This window comes from Protomyctophum parallelum (assembly GCF_964188405.1).
Source record: "Protomyctophum parallelum genome assembly, chromosome: 13".
In the NCBI taxonomy this organism is placed as follows: domain Eukaryota; kingdom Metazoa; phylum Chordata; class Actinopteri; order Myctophiformes; family Myctophidae; genus Protomyctophum; species Protomyctophum parallelum.
The window spans coordinates 4823128-4838560 of record NC_139708.1 but is presented as its reverse complement, the minus strand read 5'-3'; the positions used below and the strand labels follow the sequence as shown (position 1 = coordinate 4838560).

Here is a 15433-nt window from a genome sequence, read left to right as displayed (position 1 = left end):
TGAGCAGATCTACAAGCAGATCTACAAGCATGTACTGTAGATCGGCTATTTTCAAAAACATTATATCGGGCTGAAGTGGGAATGTTTTGTAAAATCCGCAAACTACGTACCTAGTAACTAAAGCGTTCAAATAATTGTAGTGGAGTATAATATTTGCCTCTGAGATGTAGTGGAGAAGTAAAAGTACTGAGAATTGGAAATACGCCAGTAAAGTAAAAATACTAGTAAAACAACTCAAAATGTTACTTAAGTACAGTACTTGGACTAAATGGACTTTACACCACTGGTCAAACTCACAAACGTAAAAACGAAAACATATAAACAGAAAATGAATGATGAAAGAAACACATTGAGAGATGCACATCCACAAAGCAAGCAGCAGAAACAGACAGATGGTCCTATAGCATAATATAGTCAGACACAGTCTCACACTCTCACACCACATATGGCAGCATAGCCCGTGATCAGATCTTCCAATGTCTCCATTGGCTCAACTGCAGAATTTTAGTGAGTGTATCCCTCATTCCCTCAGCATATTGCCATACACAGACTATTATTCCAAAAGCGCGCCAGATAGACAGACAGGCAGAGAGAGATCAGAGGCTCTGCTTGGCTTTGCTCTGAGCCCATTAGCGGGGAGTCGAGGGACCACAGCAGCTTGTGCTTAGCATTCGGATCCTCTGCTCCCAATTACTTAAGAATCTGGGTTTGGGCAGCCAAACTTCAGCCAGCTATATTAACCATGCCCCGGCTCGGTGAGAACGGAAGTTCTGGAAGGCTACCCAGAGCACTCGAGCAACCATGCGGTATAGTATGTTTCTACGGGGCACGTTACCCATCTGTAACAGATTAGGGCACGAGCTTTAAAAAAAGAAAGAGAGAGAGGGCACAACAGGGGCGAACAGGCTGCAGCTGGGGAATGTCAAGGTAACAACAGCGTAGTTATTAGGCTACAGGCGGAGTTTCTCACCGTCCACTGCGGTGCAGGGCTCATAAACCAGGCGGTATCCCTCGATGATGCCGTTGGCCTGCTTGGGTTCTCCCCAGGACACGTTGACGGACGTGGTGGTCAGGTCACTGAAGTGGATGAAGCTGGGAGCACTCGGGGCTTTGGGGAAGGGGAAGGGGAAGAGAAATCCATGAGCGTCATTTGTTATCATTGATTTGTAACCGAAATAGGGAATTACTGGCATTACTCGTCGCCTATGGCTAGGCCTGTCACGATTATTACTTAATCGTTTAATCGCAATTATTTGAGATAATCGCAATTATTTGGTCATAATTGTCATAATCGTTTCCATGTTGAAAAATGTTGATACATTAAAAAAAGCTGAATTAGCAGATCTACAAGCTTACAACGTGACACGCTGTAAGCTTGTAGATCAGCTATTACAGCTATTTGTTTAACTTTTTTGCTTTAGTTTAAAAATAATGAATATGTCAGTAATTTCTTCGTATATTTCAGTTTTTTTTTCATATCTGTCTGTGCATTTTTTGATTACCAGGCAAGCAGAAACATACTCTTCATTCATATATTCCAATGTTCAATGCCAAAAACGTAACTAAATTGTTAATTGTAAATAATTGTAAGACAATTAATCGTAACCTTACATTTGTAATTGTGACAGCCCTATATGGCAGAGGAGGCTGTGAGTGCAGTCGACCAATAATCACAATATGCTAAACTGCAATATCCCAGATTATATGAAAGCATGGAACAATTATGGAATAATGTGTTCCTTTTTGTTTGTTCAGCACAAACAGATTTCTATAGTCTTATATCACTGCTGCCCCTAGCTCACCTGCCAAATAAATACCCTGAGGGAAACACACATGGAAGGGCCTCCACCCCTCCTCGCCATTCAGCAGTGGTGGAAAAAGTACTCAAAGTGTTTGCTTAAGTAAAAGTATCAATACTGCAATACAGAACTACTCCGTTAGAAGTAAAAGTCCGGAATTCACAATGTACTAACTTGAGTAAAAGTACATCGTATTGGCATCAGAATGTACTTAAAGTACTAACAGTAATAGTACTCATTATGCAGAATGTGCAAGTTTTCAAATGTACAAACATCTTTTGAAAATAGCTGATCTACAAGCTCACAATGCGTCGCATCGCCGAAGCGACGCATTTTGAGCTTGTAGATCGGCTATTTTCAAATGGCTGAAATGTAGGCTGAAGTGGTTACTGTATGTTTTTTCATAATAATCAAAATGTACAAAGTAACTAGTAACTAAAGTTTTCACATAAATGTAGTGGAGGAAAAAGTACAATATTTGCCTCTGAGATGTAGTGGAGAAGAAGTAAAAGTATTGGAAATTGGAAAGTACAAATATCTCAACATTTACTTAAGTACTTTACTTAAGTACATGTACTTAGTTACTTTACACCCCTGCCTTTCAGCCCCCCCCCCCCCCCCCCGCGCCTGCTGCCTGGTTTCCCTTCAGTAAACGCAGCGTGTGTGGATGCTTGGCCAAGACACGGAGCATTTCAACCACGTGTCTCTGCGGTGGTGGACAGGAACTTTACCCCTGCGTCACAGAGCACCCTTAGCAAGTAATACACTATTTTATGTAGCGTCACTTAGGCAAGATCAAGAAAGAAAAACTGGTCGGCCAGTGGTGTAAAGAACAAATGAATACAGCAGTGAAGAGGAAATATTTCCTGTCTGTCTGTTTCATAGACTGTAAAAAATATGGACAAAGCGTTCGCCGGGTCTAACATGAACGTAAAATGAAGCCTGTAATAATATGGTAATTCCTGATGTAAATCGCCATCTTTCTAGATCCGTTTTGGACCAGCTGGCCATTGGCTGGCTCCGTTTTGGACCAGCTGGCCATTGGCTGCCCAGACAACGAGGTGGGACTTCCCCCCTTCTTCTCCGTTGGTTTTTATTTTGACTCGAGTGGGAGGGGAATCCCGATCATAGACTCTAACGGTAGCCACGCCCCTCAGAACATACGCGATGGTCTTTTTTCTTTATGGTCATTTTTTTAATTAATGGGACCATAATTTTCCAAAAAGAATATTATGACATTAGAAATGAGACTTTAAACTAGTGACTGGAAGAAGAAAGTATTCATGACCATGTTTATTAAGGTAATACAGTCTAGGTGAAGTTGGGCCAAAATACATGGGCCTCTATGGAGCTATGGGGCTTTTTGGGTCCAGCCCAGCGCCACAACAGGCCATTATATGAACTACCGATTTCAAATGAGGCTTCACGAAATATCTGGCTGACTGCCCCCCTGGTATCAATGCAACAATGGAAAAAAGAAAAGAAAAGATAAATGGCATCAAAAAGAAAACTCACTGTACACACAAAGAGCAGCACAAAACAAAAAAAGAAGCATTATCTTATGACCTTGAGCAAGAGAGCTGTGAGAATTCTGCCTGCTGACCCAAACCAGGCCCAGCTTAGTGTTACAACTTAGCCACAATTCTGCATACAATTCCCCAAAGCTTGTGTTGGCTCATTTCCCAGCACCCGATGGTGCAGAGAGCCAAAATTCCTGCCTGTGTTTTTTAAGTTCTCAGCACTTTGTACCCATCGCCAATGTCACAGCCCTTAAAAAAACGGAGGGGGGGGGGGGGGAAAGCGAATTTGATTCTGTAAACCGTTTTGTGTGCTGAAACCGCAGAGGGACTGGTGCTGCTCTACGAACACAGTCTCCTTTGTGCGGCTGTGACCAAAAAACCTAATCCACATGTGTCCGCTCCACAGTGCCTTCCCTTCTCCGCTGTCATCAGCCTTCCTCCTTCCCCATGGCCTGCCCCGGGGGGGAGGGGACCCGGGTCTACCCTTATGGAAATCATTATGGTCCAAAAACATGGTCCATATACTGTATACCATATATACATATGCAGTATTTTCTCGAAGATGGCGTCAATAGAAGTGTCTGCTCAGCTGTAGCTGTTCTCTTTTGCACGGTGTGGCGCAGTGATTATAAAAAGAGTTATTATCTTGCAGAAAAAGTGGAAAGTAAAGTTGAGAATTCAATACTTCAACCCTTCAACCCCATATACTTTGTCCACTGGAGTCTCCTAGGGGCCTATTGTTGGTACCCTCACGTTTTCCTTTACACCCAATCTCGTTGCTGAAAATAGTTGATCTGCAAGCGCACAATGTGTCATATTGCAATGCGATGCAAGCTTGTAGATCTGCGATTTCATCCCAGTGTTTGCCTCATTAATATGACATGCCCAGAATAGGGACGGCAGGGTTCAAGTGACAAATTAATTCACTCTTTGGGACGGACATGCAGAGAGAGAGAGTCTCTCTTTCTCACTCTTTGGGACGGACATGCAAAGAGAGAGAGTCTCTCTTTCTCACTCTTTGGGACGGACATGCAGAGAGAGAGAGTCTCTCTTTCTCTCTCTTTGGGACGGACATGCAGAGAGAGAGAGTCTCTCTTTCTCACTCTTTGGGACGGACATGCAGAGAGAGAGAGAGAGTCTCTCTTTCTCTCTCTTTGGGACGGACATGCAGAGAGAGAGAGTCTCTCTTTCTCACTCTTTGGGACAGACATGCAGAGAGAGAGAGTCTCTCTTTCTCACTCTTTGGGACGGACATGCAGAGAGAGAGAGTCTCTCTTTCTCACTCTTTGGGACGGACATGCAGAGAGAGAGAGTCTCTCTTTCTCACTCTTTGGGACGGACATGCAGAGAGAGAGAGTCTCTCTTTCTCACTCTTTGGGACGGACATGCATAGAGAGAGAGTCTCTCTTTCTCACTCTTTGGGACGGACATGCAGAGAGAGAGAGTCTCTCTTTCTCACTCTTTGGGACGGACATGCAGAGAGAGAGAGTCTCTCTTTCTCACTCTTTGGGACGGACATGCAAAGAGAGAGAGTCTCTCTTTCTCACTCTTTGGGACGGACATGCAGAGAGAGAGAGTCTCTCTTTCTCACTCTTTTGGACGGACATGCAGAGAGAGAGAGTCTCTCTTTCTCACTCTTTGGGACGGACATGCAGAGAGAGAGAGTCTCTCTTTCTCACTCTTTGGGACGGACATGCAGAGAGAGAGAGTCTCTCTGTCTCACTCTTTGGGACGGACATGCAGAGAGAGAGTCTCTCTTTCTCACTCTTTGGGACGGACATGCAGAGAGAGAGAGTCTCTCTTTCTCACTCTTTGGGACGGACATGCAGAGAGAGAGAGTCTCTCTTTCTCACTCTTTGGGACGGACATGCAGAGAGAGAGAGTCTCTCTGTCTCACTCTTTGGGACGGACATGCAGAGAGAGAGAGAGAGAGTCTCTCTTTCTCACTCTTTGGGACGGACATGCAGAGAGAGAGAGTCTCTCTTTCTCACTCTTTGGGACGGACATGCAGAGAGAGAGAGAGAGTCTCTCTTTCTCACTCTTTGGGACGGACATGCAGAGAGAGAGAGTCTCTCTTTCTCACTCTTTGGGACGGACATGCAAAGAGAGAGAGTCTCTCTTTCTCTCTCTTTGGGACGGACATGCAGAGAGAGAGAGTCTCTCTTTCTCACTCTTTGGGACGGACATGCAAAGAGAGAGAGTCTCTCTTTCTCACTCTTTGGGACGGACATGCAGAGAGAGAGAGTCTCTCTTTCTCACTCTTTGGGACGGACATGCAGAGAGAGAGAGTCTCTCTTTCTCACTCTTTGGGACAGACATGCAGAGAGAGAGAGTCTCTCTTTCTCACTCTTTGGGACGGACATGCAGAGAGAGAGAGTCTCTCTTTCTCACTCTTTGCATGTCCGTCTCAGAGAGAGGAGAGGCGGAGGGAGAGAGAGGTGGGGAGAGAGAGAGAGAGAGAGAGAGAGGGGCAGAGAGAGAGGTGGACACTGGACAGAGAGAGAGAGAGAGAGAGAGAGTCTCTCTTTCTCACTCTTTGGGACGGACATGCAAAGAGAGAGAGTCTCTCTTTCTCACTCTTTGGGACGGACATGCAAAGAGAGAGAGTCTCTCTTTCTCTCTCTTTGGGACGGACATGCAGAGAGAGAGAGTCTCTCTTTCTCACTCTTTGGGACGGACATGCAAAGAGAGAGAGTCTCTCTTTCTCACTCTTTGGGACGGACATGCAGAGAGAGAGAGTCTCTCTTTCTCACTCTTTGGGACGGACATGCAGAGAGAGAGAGTCTCTCTTTCTCACTCTTTGGGACAGACATGCAGAGAGAGAGAGTCTCTCTTTCTCACTCTTTGGGACGGACATGCAGAGAGAGAGAGTCTCTCTTTCTCACTCTTTGCATGTCCGTCTCAGAGAGAGGAGAGGCGGAGGGAGAGAGAGGTGGGGAGAGAGAGAGAGAGAGAGAGAGAGGGGCAGAGAGAGAGGTGGACACTGGACAGAGAGAGAGAGAGAGAGAGAGAGAGAGAGAGAGAGAGAGAGAGAGGGGGGCAGAGAGAGAGGTGGACACTGGACAGAGAGAGAGAGAGAAGCGAGGAGGCAGCATGCAGCTGGGGTCATGTGAAAACTGAAAATGTCTTCATTATACGGTAACAACCACCCTCACACGTTCACTGCTCTACAGTTAAATGGCTAACAACACCATCTGGCCACCTCAGCCTCCCACCACTGCAGCGCCACTGCACTCACCTGCTTGCTGAGTGCGCCCTCTGGTGGGCAGGGAGCGTGGGCCGTCCCCAGCAGCGTTAAAGGCAGCCAGACTGAGCATGTAGGTGGTGTAGCCCGTCAGGTTCTTCAGCTTGACGCTCAGCTCGGGCAGGAACAGCGTGCGGAGCCGCTCTGTCTCGTTCTGCTGCTGGAACTCCCAGAAATAGATCTGCAGAATCATGGAATGACACGGAATGTACTTTTTTATCAACAGTTTTCTGAAAAACCTATCAGCGGTGCTCAAACGTTTTCATGTCAATTAAGAACCCCAAATGTATTTGGCTGCCGGACCCCCATGTGAAAATATGTTCTTCCCACAGAAGCAAAGATTTGAGTTAAAATCGTTCAGTAGGAAAGAATATAGAACACGATTTGAACACGTTTTCAATTATTTTTCCAAAAATAGCAGATCTACAAGCTACAATCTACAAGTGAATCTATCTATATGTTCCAGGTCTTAAGTGAGAAACGGGAATGATGGTGCACAGTAGTCTGACCATCTATGGGTAATTGGGTATGTTTTTGTAACTCTAATAATCAGAGATATAGAGCACCGAAGTCTGACGTCAATATCGGTAGACGACGCAAATCCACAGGTTTGTGTACTTTTTATTTGCATTATAATCCCCATAGGGGGATTTTAGATCGCCTCATATAAGAACTGCGTTTCACTCATATGGATATTAAGAATCAACTGACTGAGAGAAAACGCTAATGTTACTGCTACTGAATTAGTTACATTTTCGCTAGAAACAGACTGTATCATAATATGAGTGACTGACTGTTGCAAACGATACAGCGACACCTCCCTGACAATAACGCAGAGACAGCTTGTTTATTTCTGGACCACAACACTTATATGAAACGATTTTAAGATGAGCCCATATTATTCTCCATAGATAAATTACTTCCGCGAACCAGGGGAATCGAAGGGATGAGAGAGTTACGTCAGGACTTCGGTGCTCTAAAATCCAGGATTTATTGAATGAATAAAACATTATTTGAACTAATTTGTATGGTATGGTATGAGTATGTTAACACTATTTGGTTGGAGGTGGTCTTCCTACTCTTCCAGTTCCATTGAAAGATTTAGACCCTGGTGTTAGTGACAACATCAATAAAGTTATTTTAGCTTTTTTTGCTTTAAAGGGCCACTTCACCCCTTTTGCAACCAGATCTTATGTTAATGATGTTTAGGACACAAGAAACACTTTCCTGGGGTTATTATGTATGTATGTGTCTCTCTAGATATTTTAGTCATGACGCCATGTTCATGACCAATTTGTCATGAAAAAGTGGCCTCACTTCCTTCCTGGACTACATGTTGTCTCAGTAAGACAGCCCACATGGGGTGTCTCCCAACCACAAGTGCACGAAATAATTATGGATTATGGTCATTGTAGGAATGCAATAATCCAGTCAAACCAAAGCACTAAGACTTGTTTACATCAGGCCCACAGCACTATTTTTGAAAGATTTTGACAAATCTTGAAGGTATGAGAAGAACTACTGATTTAGAATGTAGAATGGGCCTCAGGTCTCAATGGCTTAAATTGACGCGTAAAGTAAACATAGGGAAGGAAAAAGGTACCTTATAACCCTGGATGTCTCCGTTCTGAGCGTCCAGCGGAGGCGGTTCCCATGTGACCTCCAGCTGTGAGGCTGTGGAGGACTGTAGTGCCACGTTCTGTGGTGGGGCGGTGGGCACTAGGAGGATGGCAGACAGGGGCAGAGGGTAAATAACTTGGTTATTACAGCGTCACCTTGTTATGTTCCATCATGGGAGCGAACGCTGATAAGCCCCCTTTCCACCGAAAGAACGTTGGTTCTAGAACTGGTTCCGTTCTAGATTCTTGGAACCGTGGTGCCTTTGGTCCCAGTTCCCAACCAACTTTCAGGCTTCTTAACCAATTCATTTTCAGTGGAAACACTCTGAACTGGTTCAATATTAGGCGGGGAAGAAATAACTGCACTGGTTCAACCCTGGTGGAAAAGGGGCCATAGTGAGACACCAAACAAATGCTGAGAAAGGCAACAACACACTTTTTTTCACTTTTATATACAGTATAGATCGGTGGAAAGATGCTAATGTCTCCGCCGGTAGGAGACTCCGCAAGTCAACTCTGCTGGTCATCCAATTATTGGCTCATGAATGCGACAACAACAAAACTATCTCTGTGAATTCAAGGTTTCATGGGGTGTGTAATTGATAGAAAATAAATCTTTGTTGGTTGAACTAGTCTATGAGTTACAAATGGGAAAAGGTACAGTACAAATTCACACTTTTTACTGGGATTTTAACTGGGTACGCGCCACGAACTTACCAGCTTCTCCGACAAACACCTCCTGAGGAGCACTGCTGGGCCCCTCACCCACCGCGTTGTACACGCTGAGACGAATCTCGTAGCGCTTGTGCTTGCTCAGATCTGTGTGGGGGGAGAGAGAGAGAGAGAGAGAGAGAGAGAGAGAGAGAGAGAGAGAGAGAGAGAGAGAGAGAGAGAGAGAGAGAGAGAGAGAGAGAGAGAGAGAGAGAGAGAGAGCGCCCGCTAATTAGGATTCTTTAGTTGAACACAAACCACAAGCAGCGGGCGAGGCCGCAGAGTGCACGTGCCGCCAAAACATCGTAGCCTGGCGGCGGCGACGCAACACGGCATCGTGAGCTGAACGACAAATGGAGGCAACAATCAAAAAAAGAGGCAGAAGGGCAGGCGGCAACGTGAGGCGCGCAGATTAAAGGAGGTGGGCGGGAGGACACGGGAGAGGCCATTTGTCAGTGATTAAAAAGGGACCGAAAACAACCACAGTGGAATAATGACACCAGGGAAGGGAGGGGGGGTTAGCCCAGTGATGATTAAAAGCAAAAAACACAGCTCTACACAGGCCCCTCAGCGATGATGATATGATACACGCACGCACGCCGCACACGCACACACGTGCACACACACACACACACGCACGCACACTCGCGCACACCTAATGTAGATGAATATTCAAGCGGCACATTTCATGCGGAAGTGTAAGATTAAACAGATGGTAGAGCGATGCGTGAAAGGCAAACAGTGGAAAAGACGAGCGACTTACTGTCGAGTTCATATTGGGTGAGAGAGGACTCGCTCAGATTCTTCACACTGTAAGGAGCTGGGCGGTGGATGCAGCGGGTGGGGTGAGGTGGGGTGTGGTGTGGTGGGGTTGGGGGGGGTGGTAAGAGAAATAAGAGCGGTTTGCAGGACGGGATGCGAAGAGGGGGGAAAAAAGCAGATAAATGACAGAGAAGATTAGCTTTGTCATCGGAGGTTATTTGCATAATAGTCACTGCAGGGCTTAGACATGCTACTGATAACATCAAAGGGATGAAGGAAAAAAAGGATATATTCAGCACTTTAAATGCCACTACTTTAAGATTTCTCAAATCTGGGGGATCTGTATTATGCAGGGGACTGTTGTTGGGTACACAACGAGGGTTGGGGGGTTGGTAGTCTCACGTTGCCAGACTGTTGCCTCTCTCACTTTTCAAATGCTTCTGTTATAACGTCTGGAGAATGGAAGCTCTGATCAAGAGAAAGCAATGAAGCCGAAGTGAAGCCTCCTCCCCACTTCCGTTTCGTTTTTACAGTCACGCAAATGTATCTAATATAAATCGAATTAATCTAAGCATATTATAGCTTGCTGCTTAGCAGAAATGGAAATTTATATATCCAATATATTTTCGTGAACCGAAATGGCAGCTTCCTTGCTCGGATTTCAGGATGTGTAAATTCCAGACTCTCTATACTAGCATTCGGAGATTGTGGACTAATTGTCTGGCTACGTGAGACTAGGGGTGGGGGGGGTGGGGGGGCTGAAGGAGGGCGGTGGTCTCACCGGTGAGCTCAGCCCAGTTGGCTGATGGACTGTTGACGGTGCGGACAGAGAAGCTGCGCAGACGGTCGTAGTGTAGCTCCCGGTAGCGGACCCTGAAGCCTAGCAGAACACCGTTGATCTGGTCCTCGGCGGGAGGCTGCCACCACAACCAGGAACACAATACACACTCATGATGACACATCCTGATCAGAACACCCGCTTTTTTAATGTTATCAACCGTATAATCATACCGTTATTAACAGTATAATCACCAGTATGTTAACTTCTTATCAAGACCATTCAATGCAGCCAGTACATTTACACATGATATAATACTGCCTACCTCGAGTAGGCGACTAGGAAATGCGGAAGTGAAATGATATGATATGAGGTTAAGGGAATTACATGGCCGGTTAAGACTGAGGTTAGGGTTAGGGTTAGAGTTAAGCCCAAACCATACCAAAGGAACAGGTCGGGACGAGAATGTTTTTAAGGTCAACCACACGTCCACACCAATGCAACTCAATGAGTTGCATTGGTGTGGTTGACTGTAAAACGGTTTTGTCCCAAGGAATGTGGTTTGGGCTTTAGGGTCACATTTATCCGCTAAGGTTATGTCATTTGGCCAATGGGCTTTGACCTTTCTGGATATCATTTATCTAGAAATGTCTACAGCAAGATTGCATGGTGCAAAAGAGGAAAACATTGAGATTTGGTCTGGTATTGCAGATTTGGTTAAGGGCATGGTTTAATCATTATTATTATTATTATTATTATTATTATTATCATTATTTATTTATTTTTTGTTTCCATTGCACAGTAGTAGGAGTAATGACATTTTGTGGCATCTTTGGTCTCGGGGGGGGGGGGGGGGGGAGGGGTGGGTGGGATTGTTTGTTTTTGTTTTTGTGTTTCTTGCTTTTGCTGTTATGTGTTGTTTTATATGTGTTTTCATTTATGATGTTAACGTGTCTTATTGTGTTTTTGTTTTTTTTGTCTTAAAATAAAAAACATTTGATAACAAAAAAAAAGTAATAGTAGGACAACGCGTCAGACAATCAGAGCTACCAACCTGCACACATTTCGTGTACCAACCACGCAATTCTAGGTGTCTATACGCCTAGAATTGCGTGGTTGGTACACAAAATGTGTGCAGGTTGGTAGCTCTGGACAATGGCTGACAACAAGGTCAGCATGTGGAAAATGTCCATTACTGTCTGCATTGAATGGTGTTGAAAACCTTTTGGACTTATTTGTGCATCCCAAAAGTCAAATTAGCCTTTTGGGGGATAACTTTTTCATTAAAATCTTTGTTCGTAGACACTGCACTTTGTCTTTGTATAGAGTGGGTGTACTGTGGTATATTGTATTAGCATACCGATGGATCAAATTAACATTTTACCCCTTCACCCACCCAAAGAAATAAATATGAATCTGGATTGCAGCTTCAACACTGAAGATTTTACTTGTGTGAGAGGTCATTGCATCACAGCTATAACACCAGGGCTTTCACTTGCTCACCCTGTCTGACCTTGTTCTACGTACGACGGCTTCATTTTAATGTGGCTAGCGGCTCATTTTAATGAAGCTGCTCTAGGAGTATATCAATGCGGTTATTGCTTATTCAGTGGTTGCACTTGTTGTAAGTCACTCCACACAAGAGCATTATTCTAGACTCTAAAATGGAACTGCAATGCACAGTGTTTCCATCCTAACTATCCATTAGCCACCGCTTCAGGCCAACAATATATATAGATTTAGAAATCCAAACCTGCAGGTAATAAAACTGATGCTGCCTTACCTGCCAACGCACCAGTACGGACGTGGTGGTGTGCGGTGTGACAGACAGGATTATAGGGGCTTTGTCTGGGGCTAAGGAAGGCAACAAAGACAAACATAAGGGATTGTTAATAATCCAACAAAAGCTACAGCCTACATGTAAGGACGGCGATACATAATTGAAACAGACTGCTACAGCGCTAGCTCGAAGGTAAACACACGTACCGGTGCTATTGATTTCAGCCATGCACTGTGGGAACACAAAGTCTAGGCTTGAGTACGCTGTCACGACAGTACAGGTACCAAATACTTTAATCTCGAACCATCAGCTCCTAATGAATTCGATAGTTTACTCTGGCTAATCTACTTGCGTCTACTGTGAGTCTTAGTAAGCACTGCATTTCTCATGTTCCTCTGCAAAACAACAGGTTTGTATATTGCTATATCAAGGAGCCCATTGAAAACGAGATGAAGCACCTCAGGGGCTTATTCTAAATTACATTTTGAAATGGAATACACTACATTGTGTCACATTCTTACCATCCTGCAGTGTGGTGATGGCCTCACTCTCCTCGCTGTACTCGCTGTCCCCAATGTCGTTGGTGGCTTTAACCCGGAACTGGTACGACGTGAAGGGCTTTAGCCTGCCAAATGTGAAGCTCTTATTATTAGAAATGTGTATAGTTTTCAATTTTCATTTTCATACAATGGTCCGTTTTGCTGTTTGATTACCGTAGTGTTAATTTTGTTGCATAAAACTATGGTGAAAGATTCCTTTTTCCACTGACGAAAACTAAATAAAAACGAAATAGAAACTAAGCTATGATGACTAAAACTACGACTAAATATATTGCCAATTTTGTCAGCAAATAACTGGCACTGGGACTATTGGAGAAGAGATCCAGCAGAAGTAAAAGACATGTCATGCTATGATTGGTTGCACCCACAGGGTTGCTGCGCTCTGAAAATAGCAGATCTAGCAGATCTTCTTTCCACACTCCGCTAAGTATAAATCATGCATTTCAACGCCATCACTGCCTTCCAAAATACATTTTAGTCGACTAAATCATCTGTAGACTAAAATCTTGTATGTAATTTTGTCGAGTGCAACTAGGCTTAAAGGGAAACTTCACCCTTTTAGCAAAAGAATATATGTTAATGACGTTTAGAAGATTTTGAACCCTTTCCTGGGGGTGTGTAATAATAATAATATAATGGGTTTTAGATATTTCAGATTGTAGCAGTGAGCCCAGTGTCTCTGATGTCATCGACACTGGGCTCACTTCCTTCCTGGACTACCATTGAGCCTGAAATATAGCGAGCATTATAAAAAAAAACATCATAATGCGAATACACAGAGGCTACAAAAAAACAGGTACAGTCGAGTGTTGCATCCTCAAAGTAGTGCTTTGAATGACTCTATAGAGACCAGCTTGTCGAAGGACTAAAACCAAATCAAAAATGTGGTGTCCAAATCAAACACTGGCGGTGTTTACCGGTCCACCATGTAGGAGCTGGCCTTGTGGTTGACAGAGGCGGACTGGACGGTCCAGTTGCTGTCGGGCAGCTCTCTGTACTGGACCGTGTAATAGCGGACCGGGGACAGGCCGTCGCTGCCCGGTTCCCATGACAACAGCACTCTGCGAGCCTGCACCTCCTCCTGAGGCACCACGGGACGACTGGTGGGCTGGGGCCGAGCTGCGGGACGCACGTGCCGTGCACACACACGCAAACACACACACATACACACACACACACACACACACACACACACACACACACACACACACACACACACAAAACAAACACACGGTCATCCACCGGATGAAATATTAAATTGTCAGTAATTTAAACTGTCAATAATTTAAAGAAGCACATTACAAATGCATTGTTTTTTTTCTGCCGACCTCGCTTTTCCGTGGTGACCACCAGCGCCTCGGCGGCCTCTCCCCAGCCCTTGCGCGTCTGGGCGGTCAGGCGGAACACATACACCATCTCCGGTTTGAGTCCGGTGGCCGTGTACTGGCGCGCGCTGGGACTCAACACGTCCACCGTGGCCGCGTTGCTATTGGACGAGTTCCTTCTGTGTGTGATCTGATAAGCTAAGGAATGAGGGGGGGGGGGTACATTAAGGAGATTTAATGCATTATGCTTTGGGGATTCTCAGTCAAATCTGAAATGGCATGGTTTTTCCTGGTGATGGTGAAACGTGGTGCTGTGTCAGATCGTAAAGGCGAAACGTTCTGGGCAGCTTAAGCGTGTTAACCTCACCAAGGATGATGCCATTTGGCTGGGCGGGAGGCTGCCAGATTAGGCGGACTGAGGTGGTCCTGACTTCAGGGAACAGGATGCCCACTGGAGGTCCTGGCACTGTCAAACAAAACCATGACCAACTGTGTCACACATGAACTAGACGACATTTTCACGCGGCAGCCATTTTCCCCTTCCCTCATTTTCCCCCTTTCCTCCTAGCTTACCGTCATCCAGGGTCCTCTCCAGAATGGACGGAAAGCTGTTCCTTCCGTCTCCGATGCGTGTGAAGGCCAGGACCTGGATCTCGTACAGGACGTACTTGCCCAGTTCGCTCAGCTGGACACTGTGGCTGGTGTTGCCCTCCACCGTCCAGAACATGGGAGCCGTTTCAGAATCTTTCTCTTTGTACACCACCTGAGAGGGAGAGAGAGACACGCACGCACGCACGCACGCACGCACGCACACACACACACACACACACACACACACACACACACACACACACACACACACACACACACACACACACACACACACACACACACACACACACACACACACACACACACACACACACACACACACACACACACACACACACACACACACACGCAAAAGACACAGCAATGTTATCCAGCCGGGAAGACCAGGGTAATACAATGTTTACAGTGGAGGAAAGTACTGTACTTTTATTTTCAGTATTTCAAAATGTCAGTACTTTTACTTCTACTCCACTATTTCAGAGGCTAATATTGTACTTTTACTCCACTACAATTATTTGAAAACTTGAGTTACTAGTTAGTTACTTTGCAGATTTGGATTATTATTACAAAACATATATAAACCACTTCAGCCCTACATACGTTTCGGCCATTTGAAAATAGATTTTCAGAAGATTTTTTATACATTTCAAAACTTGAAAAGAGACCTTTTGGCACTTTAAGTACATTTTGATACCAATACTTTTGTACTTTTTGAATTCCGGA

General features: G+C 45.0%; 1 protein-coding gene across 1 annotated transcript in view; it reads right to left on the bottom strand.

Moving 5' to 3' along the window:
• LOC310869419 (protein sidekick-2-like) overlaps positions 1–15433 on the bottom strand; it is a 173446-nt gene that overhangs the window by 20366 nt on the left and 137647 nt on the right. The window contains exons 27-38 of the mRNA XM_083780153.1: positions 14672–14861; positions 14466–14564; positions 14102–14296; positions 13691–13892; positions 12735–12838; positions 12217–12287; positions 10437–10572; positions 9657–9713; positions 8900–9001; positions 8167–8282; positions 6558–6744; positions 971–1108 (exon numbers count right to left, since the gene is read on the bottom strand). Of these exons, the coding sequence (XP_083636279.1) occupies positions 971–1108; positions 6558–6744; positions 8167–8282; positions 8900–9001; positions 9657–9713; positions 10437–10572; positions 12217–12287; positions 12735–12838; positions 13691–13892; positions 14102–14296; positions 14466–14564; positions 14672–14861 (1597 nt within the window). The remainder of the gene's footprint in view (positions 1–970; positions 1109–6557; positions 6745–8166; positions 8283–8899; positions 9002–9656; positions 9714–10436; positions 10573–12216; positions 12288–12734; positions 12839–13690; positions 13893–14101; positions 14297–14465; positions 14565–14671; positions 14862–15433) is intronic.